Source organism: Scyliorhinus canicula, chromosome 4 (assembly GCF_902713615.1).
Source record: "Scyliorhinus canicula chromosome 4, sScyCan1.1, whole genome shotgun sequence".
NCBI classification, from domain to species: Eukaryota; Metazoa; Chordata; class Chondrichthyes; order Carcharhiniformes; family Scyliorhinidae; genus Scyliorhinus; species Scyliorhinus canicula.
Window position 1 is genome coordinate 116,106,877 of NC_052149.1, and position 25,602 is coordinate 116,132,478.

Consider the following 25,602-nt stretch of genomic DNA (forward strand, 5'->3'; position numbering starts at 1 on the left):
GATAGTTTTTTTGAAGAATAAAGGGTTATGGTGTTCGGGCAGGAAAAAGGAGCTGAGTCCATAAACAATCAGCCATTGAATGGCGGAGCTGGCTCGAAGGGCCAGATGGCTTACTCCTGCTCCTAGTTCATACATTCTTATCTTCTAAGGTCGCTGATCTGTCACCCGTGTAAAAGTCACTAACAGTCAGTGTCCCGCTGCCCTGTTTCCACCTTTTGAAGGTGGCATCTAGCATGGCTGGAGCAAACCTATGGTTGCCGCAGGTGGGGGCCATAATGGACACATCATGGAAATGTTGCCTCAGCTGGTTCCAAGTTCTCAGGGTCGCTACCACCACTGGGCTTGTGGAGTGATTTTCTGGCAGGAATGGGAGCGCTGCCATAGTGAGGGCCGGGAGGCTCATCCCTGTACATGTGGACTCCTCCACCCTCACCCATTCCATGGCTGGTTCCTTTAACCATCCCCTCACTCTTTCCGCTGTGGCTGCCCAGTAGTAGTACTGCAAGTTCGGGAGGGCCAGGCCGCCCATGTTTCTTCTCCTTTTTTTGTAATGCTTTGGAGATTCTTGGATTCTTGCCCAACCCCCAAACAAATGCCATAATCATCTTATCTATTGAATGGAAAAGGGCCTTGGGGATAAAGATCGGTATGGATCCACACAGGAAGAGGAACCTGGGCAGTACATTCATCTTGATTGTTTGCACCCTCCCCACCAGGGAAAGTGGGAGTGCATCCCATCTCTATAGGTCCTTTTTAATTTCCTCCACCAGACTGGTCAGGTTCCGCTTGTGGATCCATGTCCTGTCGTGGGCAATCTGCTCCCCCAGGTAGCGGAATTTGATTTGAGCTATTTCAAATGGTAGACCCTCCAGCTCTGCCCCTCCCCTTCTCGGGTTCAATTGGAAAGCATCGCTTTTGCCAAGGTTGAGTTTGTAGCCGAGAAGGCTCCGAACTCTCCCAGGAGCTTCATGACTTCTTTCATGCCACTTTGCGGGTCCAAGATGTAGAGGAGCAGGTCATCTGCATAGAGTGAGACTCCGTGCTCTCCGCCCCACACCCCACTTCAGAATCTTTTTCAACCTCTTGTCGCTCTCATGGCAATCGCCAGAAGCCTGATTGCCAGGGCAAACAGGAGTGGGGAGAGTGGGCATCCCTGCCTTGTGCCTCAGTGCAGCTCAAAGTATTCAGAGCTGGTGATGTTGGTCCGTCTGCTCACCTTGGGGGCATTGTTCCAAATTAAAAGCGACTTACTTTGTCTTCCACAAAGCGCCTTCCACAACCTCGAATGCCTCAAAGTGCTTTACAACCAATGGTGCTCTTTTGAAGTGTGTCATCACTATTGTAACGTAGGGGGCGGCATGTGGTGCAGTGGTTAGCACTGGGCCTGCGGTACTGAGGACTCGGGTTCGGATCCTGGTCCTGGGTCACTGTCCGTGTGGAGTTTGCACATTCTCCCCACGTCTGCGTGGGTTTGACCCCCGCAATCCAATGATGTGCAGGGTAGGTGGATTGGCCACCCTAAATTGGCCCTTAATTGGAAAAAAAAATAATTGGGTACTCTAAATTTATTTTTAAAAACTAAGGGCGGCAGGGGTGGTGCAGTGTGTTAGCACTGCTGCCTCACAGCGCCGAGGTCCCAGGTTCGATCCCAGCTCTAGGTCACTGTCCCTGTGGAGTTTGCACATTCTCCCCGTATTTGTATGGGTTTCGCCCCCAGAACCCAAAGATGTGCAGGGTAGGTGGATTGGACACGCTAAATTGCCCCTTCATTGGAAAAAATGAATTGGGTACTCTAAATTTATATTTTAAAAAAAAACTATTGTAACGTAGGTGGTATCGAGACAATTTGCACACAGCAAGGTCTCGCAAACAATATGATAATGACCAAATCATAATGGTCGAGGGATAAATATTGGCCAAGACATCAGGGAGAATTCCACTGAACCTCTTCATAATAGTGTCAAGCGATCTTTTCCAACTTGCTGAGGGGCAGGCAACTTTCAAAAGATGGCACTTCTGAGTTTGTGACACTCAATCAACCCTGCTCTGGAGTGTGGGCCTATAATTCTTACCTATGATTAAAGAGTGGAAAGGTCAGAGCGCTATCAATTGAGCCATGGTACAAGCACAGATTAAGGGCCTTTGGTTTGTATCCATCAATAAAGAGGATAATTAAAGAAACCACAAAAACGAGCTGCAGTCAACCCTTCAACACTGCTCTCGTTAGCTGACTCTTAACTAGAGTGAAGAAAAATTGTTACAAACAACAAAATATTAAAACCCCATCAACCATTGCTTTCATATTTCACAATAGAATGCAACATAAAACTAACCTCAAACTGCTAAAATCCAGCCCCAAAAGAACAAGAAAATGCAAAAATAAACATGGAACGGCAACAATTCAACATGTCCACTCCCAAAAAACTCAATCTCACCGCATCCAACCCGTATCTCTTTACAAAGGATCTCTGCCTGTGCATCAAATAAATAGTCCTTTCCAAACAGTGCAGGGTACACCACACTGAATCAGACTCCACTTTGTACAGGGTGGCCTTGGCCTTGTTGAACGCAGCATTCTGCCTTCACCAGCTCTGCTTCCATGGTAAAACCTGAAGGCATGGCTTTCCCATATGAGGTCACGATGCCCCCTCGCCCATCTCAGAACCCGTGCTCTCTCTTTGAAGCTATAAAACACACACATGGGATTTTCAGGACGAGGCCTTTCCCGAGTGTACGGTGGGCTCGGTCCAACGTAGGCGGGGACATGAATTCATTCTGCCCCAACATCATTCAGAACATCTCAACAAAGTATTTTGTGTTGGGGCTTTCATCCTGTCCGGCAGCCCCACAATTCGAACATTTTTCCTCCTTGAGCAATTCTCTAAATCATTCATATCAACCTTCAGCAACATATTCGCTTCGGCCACCAGAGATATCTCCACTTCCAGTGAGGCAATCTGACCACTGTGTCTCGAAGGACCACTTCCATGTCTTTTATCATCGCTCCATGGGCTTTCACAGTTTTGTTGGTCTTCTCCAGAGCCACTTGGATGGGGCTGGGGCCTCCTCCATTAATTTGAGGAGTCTTACGACACACCCCGCCAGTGCTTAGCAAATTCTTTCGCCAAGATACACGAAAGCACCTTGGCCGTTAGTGGAGTGGCTGGAACCCCAGGTGCCTTCACCATCTTTTCTGCCAACGAGGTCTGAGAGACATCCAATTCCGTTGACAAGTCTTTACTGTCTGCCCTTTCTCCACTGGCTTTTCTGAGCATTTCACCTGTATAGGATCCTTATCCCATTAATTCTGTGGGTTTTCAAAGAAAATACCCCCCTTAAACCAAGAGAAAAGGGTAAAATGTGCGGTACTCTAGTGGGAGCCACCTCGTGCTTCCCCCATATATAATGCCACCAGAAGTTACAAACTAGATAGTTAGTAGGAAAGGAAGTGGAGTGGAATTTTTGTTAATCAAACAGTAATAGGCTGCTCCAGTAAGTTCTGATGGAAGTCGGTCACAGGAGATTGCATAACTAAATTCAAGACACAGCCAGATGTAGAACAAGCTTGTGCTTCCACCTAGAGGAGAGGAGGGGGCAAACAAGATTGGCAATTTTTCTCTTTGTTTTTGTCTCTTACCCACTGCCTCTTCGGGAGTCCAGTAGCCGGATGCGTCGCAGATACGGGGTGAAGCAGCCGAGTGTGCATATTGATAAAATTTCCCATCCTCATCACAGTCACCGCATAGGTTTCCCACCTCTCTAAAAAAGAGAAAGGAAAAGAACTTTTAAAGAACCTTGTAGCCCAGCCTGTCTTCCTCTCCAAGAATGTACGGTCAGGGTGGTGCTGAAAAGAAAAGATGCAACTAAAGATCAGCTCCCCCTGATCTAGTTAATTGAGCCACGGAGATCAGGAAGTTTTTAGGTTACTCTCCAGCGAGTCCAAGTTGACATCAATAATATCAGTAGGGGGTACAATTGTTGGACCTGTGTACCTTCCCCAGTTAGTCATGAAGAAAATTGGTATCTTTCTGTCCAACAGTCTGCATGTCAAGGTGAGCGGGAGTGTGAATATAGTTGCAACCACACTTATTGTTAAGTAGCCCGTTGACACTTGCTGCCCAACCTTAAGAGCAAAATCAGACACTCTATTGCCTTCAGAAGAGGAAATGAGGGAAAAAATTAACCTAAAATTAGCCTTGTGAATGGGGCAATAAATATTACGGCATGGACAATGTAGGAAAGAACGGCTTGCAACCAGCAAACTACATTCTATATTTACAATGTAACAGGTCCTTGATATCATATATCAGCCTCTCCAAGTGCCCTTCAATGAAGTAGAAAACATTCACTCCTTGAAAATCAGAGTAATGAAAACAATCTTTTCATTGCAAAACTTAAATTGAATAACCATCCCACCCACATCTAAAAACATTCAAACAGAACACAATTTGGATAAACAAAGACATAGAGCAGAGTAAGTGAATTTGTTAAAAAGCTCACTGAGTGCAATTTGAAAAGTAACACACTTGCTTCAGACGACATGCGGAAAAGTGCAACATTGCTAGATACAGGAGCCATTCACAGCTATCTTAATTTCTTGCAGAGAAACTTTCTAAGTTCTTCCTGTCATGACATCTAAAGTGTTTCTTCTGAATGGCTATGGCTCAGTTTGTCGCACTTCCGTTTTTAAATAAATGTATCCAATTAAGAGGAAATTTAGCACCCTCCACATCCTTGGATTGTGGGGGTGAGACCAACGTTGACACGGGGAGAATGAGAAAACTTGACACAGACAATAGGGCATATGTCTTTAAGTTGGACTTCACCTTTAATATTTAAGAAAAGGAATCCAGCAGGATGTGTTGGCATTGGTGATGGCTCACCTTGATGAACTTCCTGTCAGTCAATGAGCAGTTTACTTTGCTGGGCTCCGGGCCTGGAATGCACTGTCAAGTGAGGTGGTTGAGGTAGATACGTTAGTGACTTTTAAGACTTATTTGGATAGACACATGAACAAATGGGGTATGGAAGTATACAGGCGGTTGGTCTAGGTAGGACTCGTGATCGGCACAAGCTTGAAGGGCTGAAAGGCCTTTTCCTGGGCTGCATTGTTCTCTGCTATTTGTTCTTCGCTGATAATCTATGCTGATTGGTGCTGACCATTCTGGAATGTTCTGCCAAGGGCAGGAAGGCTTCATCTGGTTGTTAGTTCTGGCTTGATCGAGAAGCTGGCGGGCCACAGACTGGATCGCTCTCTCTTATCTGATAGCCTCTGTCTAAAGACCTGAACAAAATACCTTTTTCACTACACAGCTTGTGAGTCTGTTTCCAAGCTTTAGTTTTGTTTTGAACCCAGAGCTGAAGGAAACTCTTTTGAGTTTCTCTCCCTGAGAGGGTAAACGCTCTCTGACACCGGTTTGGAGATTCTGTTTTCTCCTCAGTGAAGCTGGAGGGTCAATGCCGTGACCTTTCTCTCTTACCTGATGGTCTCCATCTAAAGATCCAAAGTAAAGACCTTTCTCTCCACAGCCAGATTGAACTCCAAGAAGTTCAGTCCCCCCCCCCCCCCCCCCCCCCCCCCCCCCACCAGCTGCAGGCAGGGTGTCAGTTGTTCGAAAACCCCTTTGAAACTCTTGTTGTGTGGGGAACTTTGTTTTTATCTCAGTTAAGCTGTTGGTCCTTCTGGTGGAGTCAGAAACAAATAGGAATTACAAAGGCCTCAGGTTGTTCTTTAGAGTGGAGGCCCAAGTTAATAAAAATGCAAGTGACTCCCTAGAGGAAAGCCTTTTAAAAATAAACAGTTATTCTGTTCAACGTTCAAACCTGGTGGCTATAACTTATTGAGCTGTCAAGGACCAAAGATCTCAGACACTTTATACAAATTATTGGTGATTTCACTTGTGTTCGGACTCCAGGGTCTGTGGGGCTGGAATCGACCCCACACTAACCCAGGGTGTTGCAACATAAATTAGGGGCTCGTCCGGGATCTGAAACAGTAAATGGTGAATTTTGAGTACAGTGTAAATTTTAAAGAGACACCAGGTTTGCAGTGATATAACAGGATGGCCCTGGAAGCTTGTAAGCAATTTCTTCATTTGAAGACTTAAATCTGATTTATTTAGAGGGGCTTCGTTAAAACCCATCAATTGAATTAGTAGGGAAAGTAAAACTGGCTGTACCAGTTAAAGCTAAGAAGGCGAAGGTATTTGAAGTGTTTGTTTGACAATTAAATTTGATGGAGGTGCAAGGAGCACAGAGTAGCCAATGAGATAGTGTAGCATCAGGGATGTCTTCTGGTGGGGAAACGGAGCTGGAGAGAGTTTGTTTCCAGTTTGTAAATGAAAGGGAATTAAAAAGAATGGAAATGGAAATAAGGAGAGAGGAAAGAGAAAGGGAGAGCGAAGAACAAGACAAGGAGAGCGACTTCCAGCTTAGGATACTGGAAATAGGTGGGAAGCTTCTAGAATGTAGAGCAGAGCTTAGTCCTAGAACTGAAACCAGTGGTTATGTGTTTAAATTTATATAGGCTCTCCCTAAATTTGAAGAGAAGGAAGTGGAAATGCCCTTTCAGGCTTTTGAGAAAATAGCAACCCAAATGGAGTGTCCAAAAATAAAGTGGACATTTCACCTGCAGAGTAAATTTACGAGGCAGGCTCAGGAAATTTATGTTTCCCTGTCAGAGCAGAAGTCTAAGGATTATGAGATGGTTAAAAAAAAGGGTATTCTGGATGCAGATGAATTGGTTCCCGAAGGACATAGGCAAATATTTGGGAATCTAAGGAGACAGCTCGGACAGACTTTGAAAGGGTTTAGCAGAATGATTTTAATAGGAGGGTATGAGCATTGAGAGTTGAAACTACCTAGGAGGCTCTGAGAGAGGTCATTCTCAGAGGGTGCAAACAGCTCGGCAAGCAGCAATTATGGCTGACAATTGTGAGCTAATCCATGAATTTAAACATTTGTTCCATCACCCATAATTTTGATAAGGATAGGAAGTGGGAGAGTGAAAGGAAAGCAAGTAGCCAAGTTCATGAATGAATAGCTGGGAATACTCCGAGATCTGCTGCTCAGACCAGGAAAGAAGACATGGCGAGTGGAAGTGAGATTCGGAAGCCTAGGTGTTGCCATTGTAGCAAGGTGGGACACGTTCATCCAGCATCTTCGAAGTTGGAAGGAAAGCCCTTGGGATTCAACGGGAGGATTCTGAAAAGGGAGCGAAAGTGGAGAAAGTCTACGGCACAGACTGTGGCATTAACTGGACTCAAGAAACCCGAGGTAAACACTGCTGTGGGAGCGAGTGTGAGTAATGAGGTTGATGAAAGTTATGCTAGCTTTGTATCTAAGGGGAAGGTCACCCAATTTTCCTCAGCTGATCTTGCTAAACCCATAACAATATTAAGGGACACAGGGGATTCTCAAACTCTCGTGTTGGTGAAGGATTTGGTTTTCCCTCTAGAGAGCTCAGGGAAAGCTGAGGTATTAGAGAATGGGGTAGGTGGAAGTTGTATCCCTATTCCATTGTATAAAGTGCAATTGGAGTGTGATTTAGTGTCAGGTCCAGTAGTTGTGGGAGTGGTTAAGGAATTTCCCATGGAAGGAGTCGGCTTACTTTTGGGGTGTGAAGGTTGTAGCTTCACCCATGGTTACAGAGAATTTGTCAGAAGCACTGCAGTTATCACCTGAAATGCCAATAGTCGGACATGTTGGAGCTAGGAAATCTCATTTAATGGTGGATGATTCAAAGAAAGAGATGTTGACTGTTGTTGATCACATTCAAATGACTGTTGTAGTGAACCAGATTCTGAGCATTCTCAGACCACAGGTGACCATAAGGATGAAGAGCTAGATTTTGGTTTTGGTTCTGACTTTGATTTTGGTTCTGCTTATGTGGCAATGGTAAACAGTTGTTACTGAATAGATCGGTCACTAATTGATCTTGAACCATTAGCAAGTAATTCTTCCAAAGCGAGTGAAAGAGATAGCAACCAGGAAGAAGAATTAGACTTTTCTAAACATAATTTGTTACCGCCTCTGGCAGTAAACCCAATACAATTACTATTTCCTTCAGGTCAAAGAATTCACCAGAGTAGTTTTTCTTTTAAGGAAAAGTATACCCGACAGTACGCATCAGTTATTCAGGACGAGGGCCATAAGGACTTTGAAATGATACCAAGTGAGTGGCAGGTTGACCCACATCCTTTTGAAGGTCTACAGCGCCTCTTTGAGGTAAAAGAAGTGGATAGCAAGGGAGATTAAGTAATTGGCAATCAATCCCTTTTGGGAGTTAAGGGGAAGATGGATGGAGAACTCGTTAGTGGTTTCGCAACCCCAGATGTTAGCAAAAACCAAAACGTTCATCGATCCAATAATGTACCACACTCTGATTCTGAAAGTAGAGAAGAAAAATTGGAATCTGAGAAACACAAACCATGTCATTCCGTATTATTAATTGGAGATGCAAGTGGTGGTTACGAAAACTCTGACGAATTAAAAGTTATCACATCAACGAATGGTGCCTATGAAATCAGCAATCCTGAGAGGATTGAATGCTCAGCTGCACTTGGTGCTGCAGGTAGCCATGTGAAGTCCAAGGGAAGATGTAAAGCTGGAGGGGTTGATCAGTATTGGTTAAAAGTGAACCTAATACTTCTCTTAGCGTTGACAATCCTACTCGTAATTTAGCTGTATGAGATTCTCAAAATCCTCAAAATTCTCAATTAAACGTTCATCAGACAATCAGGAAAGACTGACCATTGCAAAAGGGACAGAAAGAGACAGATATATAAAGGTACTGAAAGAGCATATATGGGATTGTAGGGAAACACCAAGAGAGACTGTTAACTACCCATGGCGTGGATATCTGAAACTTTTAACCACTAAAGCAACTCCCATCTTGACTAAAACCACAGAGACTGGCACAGTTAGCGACTAAGGAACAATGTATGTTGGGCATGTTGCAGAAACAAGCAAAACTGCTGTATTCCATGGAACGCCCAGGAGAGTTTGGGAGATCGATGGCCACGTTGAGAGGACAAATCATCGCTGTCTGCTCTGGACTTTTCCAAATCTTAATCGCTTGCGTTTATAGAGATATTTAAACACGGAACGCAAGATTATTCTGTTGGAGTTTGTTATTGCAACAGTTTGATGTTAAACCTGTACATATTCCTGGAAGAAATAATGTAGTTGTAAGTACTTTGCCATATCTTTAAAAGCTGATTCATTACCAATGTAGAAACGAGGAAAGGAACTTGTATAATGGGGCTGGTTTGGATGGTGTGTGTGGGTGTTGTATGTCTTACATACTTCATGATAAAACGCATATGCTTAGAAGTTTAATTATTTGAAGCGGAGGTATGGAAGGATCCTCCTGTTTAAACAATTTTTTACCTGTTTATTATCTTTATTTTCTTTTTATTCCCTTTTATCATTTTTGTTCCTGGACAATTAATAGGACTTTAAGATGGACTTGGCATTTAATTTAAACAAAAGGAATCCAGGAGATGTGACGATATTGGTGATGGCTCATCTTGATGGATTTGGCTGTCAGCTAATAAGCTGTTTACTTTGCCGAGCTCTTAGCTGATAATCTATGCTGATTGGTGCTGACCATTATGGAATGTTCTGCCAACGGCAGGAAGGCTTCATCTAGTTTTTAATTTCTGTTTGAGCAAGAAGCTGGAGGGCCACAGACTGGATCTCCCTCTCTTACCCTATAGCCTCTGTCTAGCCTCTGTATAAAGACTTGAACAAAAGACCTTTCTCTCTGCACAGCTGGTGAGACTGTTTCCAACTTTTAATTTTGTTTTGAACCCAGAGCTGAAGCCAGCTCTTTTGAGGTTTTTCTCTCCCTGAGAGGGTAAATATCTCTCCGACACCCATAACAGTCACGGGTGAAGGACCAAGCCTTCTCAGCCATGATTGGCTTAAAGAAATCAAGTTGAATTGGACCGAGACTTTTCAAGTGCAAGAAGGGAGACTGTCCAAATTGCGAAGAAAATACAAGAGCATCTTCTGTGATGAATTAGGTAAAATCAAAGGGCTATAAGTTAAGATAAATGTGGATCCAGAGATGACTCCCCGATTCTTTAGGGAAAGTCTGAAGTCATATTCCTTACGAGAGAAAGTGGATACCGAGTTAAACAAATTGGAAGAACTGGGCAATATCCAGCCAGTTCAGTTCTCAAGCTGGACAGCATCTATAGTCTTCATATCAAAACTGGACAAGAGCATCCACATTTGCACCAATTAAAAGCTAACAGTTTATCAGGTTGCCAAGCTGGATTAAAAACCAATCCTGAAAATTGAAGATCTGTATGTAAAACTGACAGGAGGTCAATCTTACACAGAGCTGGATATGAGTCACGCATAACAGCAACTCGAATAAGATACCAGGGAGTATGTAATGATAAACACACACAATAGAACGCTCACACACATGCCTATTCCAGTACACATGCCTGCCTTTTGGCATATCTTTTGCATGTGCAATATTCTAAAGGACAATAAAGAGTCTGCTACCGCAGGTTGTAGAATACCTTGATGATGTTCATACAATTGGATTGACAGAGGCCAAGCATCTAGAAAACTTAGAAGAAGTGTTAAAGAGATTTCAGGAGGTGAAAGTTACCTCAGGAAAGAGAAGTGCTCATTTCAAACTGCTGAGGTACCTACATGCAGCATTGTGTCGATACACAAGGATTGCACCCCACAGAAGACAAGGTAAATGTGACAAAGGAGGCACCTGTCCCCAGAAACACTGTTGAACTAAAATTGTTTTGGGGGATGGTAAACTACTATGGACATTTTTAACCAAACTTATCAATGGTATTGGTCCCCTTGCATATTCTGCGAAAGAAGCACCATTGCTTTTTTGCAAAATTCCCCAGGAGGAAGCTTTCAACAGAGAAAAGCAATTACTGAATTTCTCAAAACTGTTAGTACACTTCAACCCATTTAAAGAACTGATATTGACCTGGGATACCTCTCCATATGGCGTTGATGCGGTGTTGGCCCATGGGATAGACAATGTCGATAGAGGATGTGTTCGGAACCCTCTCAGGGGCCGGAAAAGACTACTGTCAAATTACAAAAGAAGGACCAGCAATAGTCTTTGGCATCAAGAAATTCTACCAGCATTTACCTGGTAGACATTACACCATCATTACTCACCACAACTGCTCTTCAAAGAGGACAAAACTATCCCACCAATCACCTTGGCAAGAATTCAATGATGGGCGTTAATTCTGCCTGCCTATCGACTTCCGATGGCGGCCATGAGAGAGTAGGTCGCACATTTGGTGGCACCTGCTCGTGATGGACTTTGTGGACCTTTCTCCCCCGACTTCTTACGGAATTTTGTTGAGGGGCCGATGGTGGATGAGACTGTGAGGAGGAATCCCACCCAGTATATGGAGACATGGTACAGAAATGGACGCAAGGGAAGGAAGAACCAAATCGAGCAGACACGTACAGTTTCTGCAGCAAATGAAAGCATGGCAGATCCGCAGAGTGCTGACTCGGCGGCCCGGTGGAGTTTATTTGGGAGTGCTTTGCCAAGCAAAAAAAGGAATGCCTGGACCCGATCATGGAGTCGATCACTTGGGTGGAGCAGAGACTGGAAGCCCAAGATCAGGCGGTCCAGAAGGTGGAGGAAACAGTGGCTGAGCATGAGGAACACCTAACTGTGCTGGAGGCGCCGGTGGGCCTGATGAAAGAGCAACAGAAAAGGCTGCAAGACTAGGTCCCGCTGGCAGAACTTGTGGATCATTGGCCTCCCTGAGGGATGTGAGGGAATGGACGCAAGGGCTTATGTGGCGAATATGCTCGTGAAGTTAATGAGCTTGGGGTCATTTTCTAGACCCCTGGAAGTGGACAGAGCGCACAGAACGCTGGCGAGATTGCCGTGGACGAATGAGCCACTGAGGGCTTATGGTGGTACGAATGCACAGATTCCTGGATAAGGAGCAGATTTTGCATTGGGCCAAGCAGACACGGAGCTGTAAGTGGGAGAATAACATTCTGCGCATCGACCAAGATCTGGGTGCAGACCTGGCCAAGAGAAGAGCAGGTTTCAACCGAGTGAAATCAACCCTTTTCAAGAGAAAGGTGAAGTTTGGTCTACTTTATCCAGCTTGATTGTGGGTCACCTATGAAGAGCGGCAATTTTACTTCGACTCGCCGGATGAAGCAATGGACTTTGTGAAAAGCAAAGGACGAGATAGAGACTGAGGTGGCTGATCTTTGCTGTAGGGATTCTGCAAAAATTGTTCTTACTTTTGCACTGCATGAGAAATGCCTTATGTAACTTTTTTTTTGGGCTGTTGCTAAGTTTTGAGAGTTAACTTTATACTGGTGGGGGAAGAGTGGGTGAATCTTTGATGTTTTTTCTTTGGATGTGTTTGGGTAGAAACATGCCTTTTAGAATATGTATGTCCGAGCAGGGGGATGGGGAGGGAACAATAGGAGGTAAGATGTCTGGCAACATGGCGGGGGGGAGAGCCACCAAGCCAGCTGGGTGGGTTGGCTCACAGAAGCGCAGTGGGGGGGGGGGGGGGGGGTGAGCAGATGTTTTGTTTGTTGAAGGGGGTTGTATTTATTGTGCTGTTAATAGGGGGGGGGTGGAATTGCTCTGCTGACAGGGGAGGGGTGGTTGCTTGGAGATAAATGGGAGGTCGGGGACGGGGGCTACCTGTTGGTGGGAGCATGGATCATGAGCTGGAGGTTGGCCCAGGAAGGGGGATTATTGATCGGCTGGTGGGGGGGAGGGGGCGGGGGAAGCCTCCCGACCAGGCTGATCACATGGAATGTCAGATGGCTGAATGGGCCGGTTAAGAGGACTCGTGTGTTCGCAAATCTGAGGGGATTGACAGCGGACGTGGTAATGCTACAGGAGACACACCTGAGGGTAATTGATCAGACCAGATTGAGGAAGAGTTGGGTCGGGCAGCTATTTCACTCGGGGTTGGACTCTAAGACTAGAGGGGTCGCGATCCTGATTAATAAGCGTTTGTCATTTGAGGCGGGGAGAATAGCTGCGGATGTGGAGGGGTAGATATATCATGGTTAGCAGGAAGCTGGAAGGGTTGCCGGTGGTGCTTGTGAATGTTTACGCACCAAACTGGGACGACGTGGAGTTTGTAAGACGGATGTTAGGGAAGATCCCGGATCTGTTTTCACGCAAGCTGAGCATGGGGGGGGACTTCAATGCGGTCATTGACCCAAGGCTGGACCGGTCGAGTTCAAGGATAGGCCAGCAATGGCGAAGGAACTAAAAGGAGTTCATGGAGCAGATGGGTGGGGCAGACCCATGGAGGTTTGGACGGCCAAGAGCGAAGGAGTTCTCCTTCTTCTCACATGTACATAAAGTAAGCTCCCAGATTGACTTTTTTATTTTCAACAGGGCGTTACTGGCAGGGGTAGTTGACACCGAGTATGCGACGATTGCTGTGTCGGACCATGCCCCACATTGGGTGGACCTACAGGTGAGCAAGTAGGGTGGCCAGCGCCCGCAATGGAGATTGGATGTGGGACTGTTAGCGGATATGGGGATGTGGGGGCAGGTGAGGGAATCCATCCAGAACTACCTGGAGATTAACAATACGGGAGAGATCTCAGCAGCAATGGTTTGGGACACACTGAAGGCAGTGGTCAGAGGAGAGCTGATTTTGATTCAGGCTCATAGGGAGAAGGAAGAGAGTGCAGGTACAGATAGGTTGGTCGGGGAAATACTTCAGGTAGACAGGAGGTATGCAGAGGCCCCGGAGATAGGATTACTGAAGGAACGAAGGAGGCTACAGGTGGAATTTGGCTTGTTATCTACCCGGAATGCGGTGGAGCAGTTGAGGAAAGCGAGGGGGGCGATATGTGAGTATGGAGAGAAGGCTAGTAGAATGCTGTCACACCAGCTCAGGAAAAGGGAGGTCACGCGGGAGAGAGGGACAGTGAAGGACAGAGGAGGGAACACAATCTTGGACCCAGCAGGGGGTAACGAGGGTGTTTAAGGAGTTCTACAGCAGGCTGTACAAGTAAGAACCCCCAGCGGGAGTGGAAGGAATGAGGCAATTTCTGGGAGGGCTGGAGTTCCCGAAGGTGGACAAAGGGTTGGTAGACGGGCTGGGAGCCCCGATAGGGATTGAAGAAATAGCAGGTGGACTGGAGGCCATGCAGTCAGACAAAGCCCCGGGACCAGATGGTTACCCAGTGGGTTGGTGTGGGAGCGGGTAGAGGCAGCATCTTGTAAGGACACGAGTTTAGGGGCATTGATCACAGCACCTCTGCCGTTCTTGTCGGCCCGGTACTCCACAAGCCCAGTGGTAGTGGCTGCCCTGAGAGTCTGGAGGCAGTGGAGGAAACATGTGAGAGCGGAGGCAGCATCGGTTTGGACTCCAATCTGTAGCAACCATCGGTTTGCCCCAGGGAGACTAGATGGAGGGTTTCGGAGATGTCAGAGAGCAGGGATCGGGAGGATGGGAGATTTGTTTATAGATGGGAGCTTCCCCCTTTGAGGGAGTTAGAGGAGAAGTTTGAGTTGATGGGAGGGAATGGGTTTAGATATCTGCAGATTCAGGGTTTTTTGCGAAGGCAGGTTCCAACCTTCCCGCTCCTACCGCCACATAGGATACAAGATAGGGTAATTTCTCGAATATGGGTGGAATAGGGGAAGGTCTCAGGTATCTATAAAGAACTCATGGAGTCAGAGGAAATTCAGACAGAGGAGCTAAAGTAAAAATGGGAGGAGGAATTAGGGGGAAAGACAGAGGCAGGTCTCTGGGCGGATGCATTAAGCAGAGTCAACACGTCCACATCATGTGCCAGGCTCAGCCTGATACAATTTAAGGTCGTTCACCGGGCACACATGACGGTGGCCCGGATGAGCAAGGTTTGTGGGATAGAAGGCAGGTGTGCCAGGTGCGTGGGAGGGCCAGCATACCACGTCCACATGTTTTGGGCATGTTTGAAGCTTAGGCGATTCTGCCAGGGGTTATCAGATGCCATGACCATGGTGTTAAAAACAAGGGTGGCACCGAGTCCAGAAGTGGCGATTTTCGGAGTGTCGGAGGACCCGGGAGTCCAGGGGGCGAGAGAGGCTGACGTTTTGGCCTTTGCTTCCCTGGTAGCCCAGAGACGGATACAGTTAGCATGGAGGTAGTCGAAGCTCCCGAAATCAGAGACCTGGGTCAATGACATGGCTGGCTTTCTCAGTCTTGAGAAAATCAAGTTCGCCCTAAGAGGGTCAATGCTAAGGTCCGTCCGGAGGTGGCAGCCGTTTGTCGACTTCCTCAGAGAAAATTAACTGTCAGCAGAAGGGGAGGGGAGGCAATGGAGGGGAGGGGAGGGGTGGAGGGGGGGTTAGTCTAGATTACTGTTTTAGGAAGGTGGGGCCTGTGAGGGGGGTAGAGGATCATTGCACTATGTTTATAGTTGTCTGTATACGGTTTACTGTTACTGTTATAAAATCACAAATGCCTTAATAAAATATTTTACAAAAAATTTTAAAAATTCTGTCTGCCTATGAATATACTTTCAAGCATGGGCCTGGAACACACACAGCTAATGTGGATGCTCCTAGCCACCTACCTGTGCAAGAAAGTACCACCTGAACTCCAGTATCACAGGGAATAACCATGGCATTTATTTTTTTAAGAGTCATTCCAGTTACGGTGAAACAAATCAGAACTGAATCAATTGAGATCCACTTTTGGCCAAAATGTGTGACAAAATATTTATGGGACGGGTAAATGAGTGTAGGTAAAGCAAAGGTAGTTTTAAGGGATTTATATTTGTATTGACAAACATTTGAAATAATATAGTTTTAAGTGGGTTTAATTTAATGTTTCTGTGGCTGTAAGGGTAAAACCTATGGTTACATTCATGCTGGAGAACGGTGTTTGTATGTGTGGGGGTTAAATTCCAACTATGTTCCCATTGCATTTAGAGAGGGCTACAGTGTGAAGAATAAATAAAAGGAGTAAGCATGTGGATGTTGCTTAGCAACTGGCGCCTTGTATTGTAGAGAAGCTTTTAAGTTTTAGCTAATTTGATTGAATTTGAATTGATTGATAGTTAGTGAGAGAGAGGAAGCTCTCATAACTCTGCTAAAACAGTTGGTTTAGAAGGCTGGGGGGGACATTTCTCTCAGCGTTGCTATAAGAAAAGCTGTACCATAGAGTAATGCTAAAGAAAATAAGTGCAGAGATCTGAAAGGCAGTTAGTTTAGGAAATGAGATTAATGAAGAGAAGTTAATCTCTGTCTGAGGTTAAAGGTACTGGAACAGAGCACTGTTAGGTAAAGACAAACGGAGCTGAGAAAAATGCTAAAATGCCAGAAAGATGTCTGAAATTATTTTCAGGCTTGTGAGATTGTAAAACATGAGTTGAAATAACTGGAAATCAGCGGTTGAATCGCAGAGTTTGTATAAAGTTTGTGATAAGACAAAGGAGACCTAAAAGCGGTGGTGTAAAATCTTGGCTTGGATTCGCTGTTAACGGTGGAGTGGACATTTTTTAGGTGAAGTTTACACCAAGACTTTTTAACACACTGATTACCTGAAGTTATGGTATCAGACAATGGAACTGTATTCACAAGTGCTGAGTTTCAAAACTTCTTCGCTCTCAATGGTATTAAACACATTACAATTGTTCTTTACCACCCAGCATCAAATGGACCAGCTGAGAGAGCCATCCAAACTTTCATGTCTGGCCTAAAGAAACTGTCAGGTGGAAACTTGGAGACAAAAATCTCACAATTCCTCCTTAGCTATCATACCACTCCCCATGCAACCAGTTCCACCAGAAGAACTGCTAATGAAACGTAGTCTCAGAATGAGACTGAGTCTCATGTTTCCATATTTGCCAGGGAGAATGAGAGCTAGCCAAAGCAATCAGAAAGCAAACCATGATTCACATAGTACAGCATGATGAGTTATGGCAAATGAAGCCGTACACATAAAAAACTTTGGTAGTGGATCAAGTTGGATCCCCGGAATTGACTCTGAGACTGGACCCTTTTAATATCAAGTGGCGGTGGAGGGATGGATTGTTCATAAACACGGGGACCACTTAAGGAGGAGAGAGATAATCCAACAGTCAACTTCTGTCATCAAGAAATGTTTTTGAACCCGTAAACACCGAAGTACCTGATTGAAATGTTCTAGACATAACTGATGTCTCTATCGAAGCAAATAGTGACGAATCACCTGTGCCAGAAGAAGTATCTGTCTTTGCTGTTCCTGTTAACGTTGATCCTGTGGAAGCATCTCAGAGAACAGAATTTCACTGCTCTACGAGGAACAAGAAACTCACTCAAAAAGACTCGATTTATAATTGTCCAACTCTTGCACATAATGTTTAGTTGGTATTTAGGAGAGAGTGAATTAGTTATTGAAGATTGTATAAAGGAGTTAAAGGGGAGGGATGCAGTGATTTTCCCTTTAAGGGCAACTTAGCAGAGTAAGTGTCATCTGGCATGGGGGACCAATCGGGACTCAGAATGTGGAATCACCCCAAAGTGAGAGAGGACCCTAAGCAGAAACATATTTTGGGAGCTAGCTATGGTGGTGAGGCTGCTGTACAATTCTTTTTAATAAATGCTTTTTGTGTTCACCAATGAAGTCTGCAAAAATATATCTTTATAGTTGTCCATGCAATTTCTATCTGTCAGTCAAAATCGCAAAATATAAAATATCTGGTCATAACCAAATTGTTGATTTTGGAGCTTAGTGTGTTCAAATTGGTTGCCGTGTTATACTACAACATGCCTACACTTTAGCTATAAAATCTTTCAGGGCATCATGAGGTCATAAAAAGAACTATATAAATTCATTCTTTTAAATTCATGAACAGCTAACAAGAAATCGTTGAACTACATGCACTTGTCAAGTTCCACACTGCACTAACGAGAAATATCTCACAATAGTGGAACAGATGAGACGTCATTGCTGTTGATAAAACCCTGTCCAATTTGAGGATAACGTGTGGCCAGAAGCCTAGGTCAATGACCAGAAACCTTGGTTGGTGCAACTTCTATACACAATGCAAGTTCCTCTTGGGAAAGACAACCATGGAGGGTGGCATTTCTGACATTTATGCTTCACGATGTGAGCAATGTCGCCTTTGTATTTACGAAGTGGATGCAGACCATAAATCTGAAAGCGCAACTCGGAATTTGAGAGCAACATCTTCCCCTCACTAAAACAAGCTGAAAGGAAGAACAAAAAATGTCCTGTCTTTTTTGGGATTTCACTGCTTGTTCATATCCCACCTTTTCAATTCAGGTTGCTGTCTTTCACAGTTGACACTTTCTCCTCGTCCCTCAATCCCAGATAAGAACCAGCAAAGCATCTTCAAGTATCTGACCATCTGAGTCTATTATTATACCAAAGGTTTGTTTTCGAGAGGCGACATAGCAATTTGCTGGCCATGTGGCAACCAAGGGAAATAAAGTACTTTTTTCAGCGGCAGAATCAGTCTCAGTAGGAGAGCTACACTGGGAGTCTCGCCAATTTGACAAGGGCTAGTGGGACCCGGACAGAACGATGAGAGAGCAATATCTTGCAAAAAAGAAAGGAAAGGCAATAACAACTTAAGAATGGGAATTTATTCCACGCAATCAGCAGGGATTCTGAAGTCCAACATAAATCGCAACCCAAACACAGAACTTCTTGCCAAACAAATGTGAGAATACAGCTGCCGAACAATAAGCAAGCACTCAGTTCTTCACAGAACAATACATAGGGTGGAGTTCTCCTTTAATCAATGTTTGGCAGCATGCTTTATGAAATATTGAATGCGATATGTTGGAAGTATATCATTGTTCATCAGAATTGAAGGAAACATGGAATGAGAAACACCATTTGGCCCGTGAAGCCTGTTATTGCAGCTGATCATCTGTAATCTGTCCTGTCATGGATTACACCCCACCGATTGAATCTCCTCAAGGAAACTTCTATTTAAATACCCCAATTCCCAAAGGTAAGGAAGGAATACTCCATTGCATCTGTTCAGCCCAATATTTCATTTTGTTCTTTCATGGGATATGGGTATCTCTGACTGGGCCAGCATTTACTCATTGCCCTTGACTACCTTCTCAAACTGCTGCAGTCCATGTGGTATTGGTACATTGGTTGTCAGGGAGGGAGTTCCAGGCATTTGACCCAGCGACAGTGAAGGAACTGTAATATATTTCCAAGTCAGGTGAGTGGCTTGGAGGGAAAGTTGCAGATGGTGGTGTTCCCTGCTGCCCTTGTCCTCCTAGGTGGTAGAGGTCATGAGTTTGGAAGGAGCTGTCAAAAGAGCCTTCGTGACAGGGTAGATAAGCTCTCCTTCTCAGACATGAGAGTCCAGAAGAAAGAAAGAGGCATAACTAGTTAGATCTCGGCCATTCAGGGATGATATCTGGAAGCACTTAGTTCCACGAAGGGTGTTGGAAATCTTGAACTCTCTCCCTCAAAATGGTTCTGAGGGGTCAACTGAAAGTTTTAAAACTGGAATTGTTGATTTTTTGTTAGGCAAGTTTACAGAACATGGAACCAAGGTGGGGTTCATGCAGTGAAGATACAGATCAGGGATGATTTATTTGAATTACAGGATGGACGTGGGGAACTGAATGGACTATTCCCTGTTCCTCATGTTACATCTGTATCTTCATAACCTCAAATGTCAAAGAGTATAGTAAGGAAAGATGAGATTTGGGATGAGGGGGTGCAGGGAATGCTACAATGTTTCTTTGCTTTTGGAAATCTGGGGTGGGATTCTCCAACTCCCCACTGGGTCGGAGAACGCCCAGGGCCGGCGTCAATTCCGCCCCCGCCGTGTCCCAAATTCTCCGCCACCCGTGATTCGGCGGGGGCAGGAATCGCACCGCGCCGGTCGGCAGGCCCCCCGCGCCGATTCTCCGGCCCGCGATGGGCCAAAGTTCCGCCGCTGACAAGCCTCTCCCACCGGCGTGGATTAAACCACCTACCTGACCGGCGGGATCAGGCAGCACGGGCGGGCGCCGGGGTCCTGGGAGGGGTGGGGGGCGCGGGGCGATCTGACACCAGGGGGTGCCCCCACGGTGGCCTGGCCTGCGATCGGGGCCCACCGATCAGCAGGCGAGCCTGTGCCATGGGGGCACTCTTTTTCTTCCGCCTTTGCCATGGTCTTCACCATGGCGGAGGCGGAAGAGACCCTCTCCCCTGCGCATGTGCCGGGATGACATCAGCAGTCGCTGACGCTCCAGCGCATGCGCGGACTAATGCCGGCCGGCGAAGTCCTTTCGGCCCCGGCTGGTGTGGCGCCAAAGGCCATTCACGCCAGCCGGCGGAGTGGTAACCACTCTGGCGCGGGCCTAGCCCCTCAATGTGAGGGCTTGGCCCCTAGAGGTGTGGAGACCTCTGCACCTTTGGGGCGGCCCAACGCCGGAGTGGTTCACACCACTCCATCCCGTCGGGACCCCCCACCCCGCCGGGTAGGGGAGAATCCCGGCCATATTGTCTGATTGTAGAGAGTGAATGGCAACAAGCCCTCTGTTGGGAGGGGTGTTGATTAAGGAGGCGACAATCTAGTTTTAGAAACTAAACTCGACAATGCTCTGTGATATCTTTAAAGATATTTTACAGACAGAAGACAGAGGAATTCCGAAGATTATCATTTACTTGGATTTCTGAAGAAGGTATGAGGCTGGAGAGAAAAGCAGCTGAAAGATAAGAATCAGAGAACACTGGACAACGATGTAACCTTAGAGTCAGGGAAACTTACAGGGGTCGGCACAAGGACATCTGTTACTGCACATTTAGATGACTAACCTTCAGTCTAAACATAAAATATAGATATAGATATAGAACATACAGTGCAGAAGGAGGCTATTCGGCCCATCGCATCTGCACCGACCCACTTAAGCCCTTACTTCCACCCTATCTCCTTAACGCAATAACCCCTCCTAACTTTTTGGACACTAAGGGCAATTTAGCATGGCCAATCCACCTAACCTGCATGTCTTTGGACTGTGGGAAGAAACCGGAGCACCCGGAGGAAACCCACATAGACACGGGGAGAACGTGCAGACTCCACACAGACAGTGACCCAGCGGGGAATCGAACCTGGGACCCTGGCGATGTGAAGCCACAGTGTTAGCCACAATGTTGCCCATGGTAAAACAGGTAAAATTCCAGATGACACAGAAATAACGCATAAAAAAACAGAGGTTGCAGCTGTGGTTTTGCAGAAATAAGATCACTTGGAATCAGGCAGAGATTCGCAAGTTAAGTTTAACGCTGGCAAACATCAAGTGTTGCACATTGAATGTATTCTATATATGTAACATAAATACAAAGTTCATAGACTGAGCCCTTTGCAAAAAAAGCGAATTTGTCAACATTAATGTCTAGTCAGCAGCAAGACAATTGCAAAGCTATTCAAATGCTAGGGTATAGAGCGGAATCAGTCGGATGGATGAAAGTCATAAGAACATAAGAACTAGGAGCAGGAGTAGGCCATCTGGCCCCTCGAGCCTGCTCCGCCATTCAATTAGATCATGGCTGATCTTTTGTGGACTCAGCTCCACTTTCCGGCCCGAACACCATAACCCTTAATCCCTTTATTCTTCAAAAAACTATCTATCTTTACCTTAAAAACATGTAATGAAGGAGCCTCAACTGCTTCACTGGGCAAGGAATTCCATAGATTCACAACCCTTTGGGTGAAGAAGTTCCTCCTAAACTCAGTCCTAAATCTACTTCCCCTTATTTTGAGGCTATGCTCCCTAGTTCTGCTGTCACCCGCCAGTGGAAACAACCTGCCCGCATCTATCCTATCTATTCCCTTCATAATTTTAAATGTTTCTATAAGATCCCCCCTCATCCTTCTAAATTCCAACGAGTACAGTCCCAGTCTACTCAACCTCTCCTCATAATCCAACCCCTTCAGCTCTGGGATTAACCTAGTGAATCTCCTCTGCACACCCTCCAGCGCCAGTACGTCCTTTCTCAAGTAAGGAGGCCAAAACTGAACACAATACTCCAGGTGTGGCCGCACTAACACCTTATACAATTGCAACATAACCTCCCTAGTCTTAAACTCAATCCCTCTAGCAATGAAGGAAAAAATTCCATTTGCCTTCTTAATCACCTGTTGCACTTGTAAACCAACCTTCTGTGACTCATGCACTAGCACACCCAAGTCTCTCTGAACAGCGGCATGCTTTAATATTTTATCGTTTAAATAATAATCCCGTTTGCTGTTATTCCTACCAAAATGGATAACCTCACATTTGTCAACATTGTATTCCATCTGCCAGACCCGAGCCCATTCACTTAACCTATCCAAATCCCTCTGCAGACTTCCAGTATCCTCTGCACTTTTCGCTTTACCACTCATCTTAGTGTCATCTGCAAACTTGGACACATTGCCCTTGGTCCCCAACTCCAAATCATCAATGTAAATTGTGAACAATTGTGGGCCCAACACGGATCCCTGAGGGACACCACTAGCTACTGATTGCCAACCAGAGAAACACCCATTTATCCCAACTCTTTGCTTTCTATTAATTAACCAATCCTCTATCCATGCTACTAGAACATAGAACAGTACAGCACAGAACAGGCCCTTCGGCCCTCGATGTTGTGCCGAGCAATGATCACCCTACTTAAACCCACGTAACCCATATACCCGTAACCCAACAATCCCCCCATTAACCTTACACTACGGGCAATTTAGCATGGCCAATCCACCTAACCCGCACATCTTTGGACTGTGGGAGGAAACCGGAGCACCCGGAGGAAACCCACGCACACACGGGGAGGACGTGCAGACTCCACACAGACAGTGACCCAGCCGGGAATCGAACCTGGGACCCTGGAGCTGTGAAGCATTGATGCTAACCACCATGCTACCGTGAGGCCCCACTACTTTACCCTTAATGCCATGCATCTTTATCTTATGCAGCAACCTTTTGTGTGGCACCTTGTCAAAGGCTTTCTGGAAATCCAGATATACCACATCCATCGGCTCCCCGTTATCTACTGCACTGGTAATGTCCTCAAAAAATTCCACTAAATTAGTTAGGCATGGCCTGCCTTTTACGAACCCATGCTGTGTCTGCCCAATGGGACAATTTCTATCCAGATGCCTCGCAATTTCTTCCTTGATGATAGATTCCAGCATCTTCCCTATTACCGAAGTTAAACTCACTGGCCTATAATTTCCTGCTTTCTGCCTACCTCCTTTTTTAAACAGTGGCGTCACGTTTGCTAATTTCCAATCCACCGGGACCACCCAAGAGTCTAGTGAATTTCGGTAAATTATCACTAGTGCATCTGCAATTTCCCTAGCCATCTCTTTTAGCACTCTGGGATGCATTCCATCAGGGCCAGGAGACTTGTCTACCTTTAGCCCCATTAGCTTGCCCATCACTCCCTCCTTAGTGATAACAATCCTCTCAAGGTCCTCACCTGTCATAGCCTCATTTCTATCTGTCGCTGGCATGTTATTTGTGTCTTCCACTGTGAAGACCGACCCAAAAAACCTGTTCAGTTCCTCAGCCATTTCCTCATTTCCCATTATTAAAACTCCCTTCTAATCCTCTAAAGGACCAATATTTACCTTAGCCACTCTTTTTTGTCTTATATATTTGTAAAAACTTTTACTGTCTGTTTTTATATTCTGAGCAAGTTTACTCTCATACTCTATCTTACTCTTCTTTATAGCTTTTTTAGTAGCTTTCTGTTGCCCCCTAAAGATTTCCCAGTCCTCTAATCTCCCAGCAATCTTTGCCACTTTATATACTTTTTCCTTCAATTTGATACTCTCCCTGATACTCTCAATACGTTTATGCTAGGACTGCACATTTACTTCCATGTGAAATTCCTCTAATTATGATTATGTACAATTTTTATCTCCACATGACAAAAGGGCAACATAAATCATTCTGAGTGTGAAAATATAAATGCTGCCACAGTCCCAGTGGACCATAGGCTGTTCTCCCCTTTCGGGGAAGGGGGGTGGGGGGGGTGACTGGTAGTGATTTAACCTGAGGGCCACCGCACCTCAGGTAAGGAGCAAGATTGAGAATGTGGGACCTTCGTGAACATCCTCAGTCAGTCCAGGAATTGAACCCGTGCTGTTGGCGTTACTGCGCACCACAAACCAGCCACCCAGCCAACTGAGCTAACCGACCCCGTCATTGATGATCAATGAGGAGAGTTTGAATAAGCTCTAGTACACAATATAGGAAAGGCAAGCAATGATCAACCTTGCTGAGGTGCAGGAAGTATTGAATGATTTAGATAAGGTACAGACCGTATCATTCAGAGTAAAACTGGACAGTAGGAGCTGAGACCAAAAGCATAACTGGCGTATAAGGACAGATGGAATCAGTTAGGATTGTATTCACTGGAATTTAGAAGAATAAGGGGGGATATCATAGGAACATAAAATTCTAACATGACTGGGTCGGGTATATGCAGGAAGGATGGTCCCGATGGTGGGGCGTCCAGAACCATGGGTCACAGTTTGAAGATATGGGATAGAACATTAGGACAGTGATGAGGAGAAATGTCTTCATCCAGAGAGTGGTGAGCCTATGGAATTCACTACCTCAAAAAGAAATTGATGCTAAAACATTGTACGTTTTCAAGAAGAAGTTAGGTATAGCACTTGGGGCTAAAGGGATCAAAGGATAAGGGAGGAAAGAGTAATCAGGCTATTAGACCACAAGACAGGAACAGAATTAGGCCATTTGGCCCATCAAGTCTGCTCAGCCAATTAATCATAGCTGACATGTTTCTCTTCCCAATTTTCTTGCCTTCCCCCCATAACCACTGATCCACTTGTTAATCAAGAACATATCTGTCTCTGTCTTAAAGAAACTCAGTGATCTGGCCTCCATAGCCTTCTGCGGCAGAGTTCCACAGATTCATCACCCTCTGGCTGAAGAAATTCCTCCTCATCTCAGTTTTAAAGGACCGTCCCTTTAGTCTGAGGCTGTGCCCTCGGGTTCTAGTTTTTCCTTCTCGTGGAAGCATCCTCTCCATGTCCACTCTATCTGCACCTCAGTATCCTTTAAGTTCTAATACGATCCCCCTTCATCCTTCTAAACTCCAATGAGTACAGACCCAGAATCCTCAACTGCTCCTCTTGATTCCAGGGATCATTCTTGTGAACGTCCTCTGAACCCTTTCCTTCCTGAGATACGGGGCCCCAAACTGCTCACAAAAGTCCAAATGGGGTCTGACCAGAGCCTTATACCACCTCAGAAATGTGATGATATGCATAATGTCAACCTCAAGAGAATCTGGAACGAGGATGCCTGATTCCCTTTGTGCTTCTGACTTCCTATGCGTTTTCCCATTTAGAAAATAGCCTATGCTTCCATTCTTCCTACCAAAGTGCTTAACCTCACACTTTTCCACATTGTATTCTATCCGCCACTTCTTTGCCCACTCTCCTCGCCTTCCAAGTCCTTCCGCAGTCCCGCTGCTTCTTCAATACTATTAAGTTGGATGATCAGCCATGATCAGAATTAATGGCGGAGCAGGCTCGAAGGGCCAAATGGTTTACTCCTACTCCTATTTTCTGTGTTTCCATAATGCAAATAGCACAAAGAAATGGTTCTGAAGGGGCCAG

The 25,602-nt window shown here is 45.5% G+C and overlaps 1 protein-coding gene across 1 annotated transcript in view; it reads right to left on the reverse strand.

Moving 5' to 3' along the window:
- LOC119964909 (pappalysin-2-like) overlaps nt 1-25,602 on the reverse strand; it is a 569,527-nt gene that overhangs the window by 350,849 nt on the left and 193,076 nt on the right. Inside the window, exon 6 of the mRNA XM_038795012.1 lies at nt 3,638-3,759. Within this exon, the coding sequence (XP_038650940.1) occupies nt 3,638-3,759 (122 nt within the window). The remainder of the gene's footprint in view (nt 1-3,637; nt 3,760-25,602) is intronic.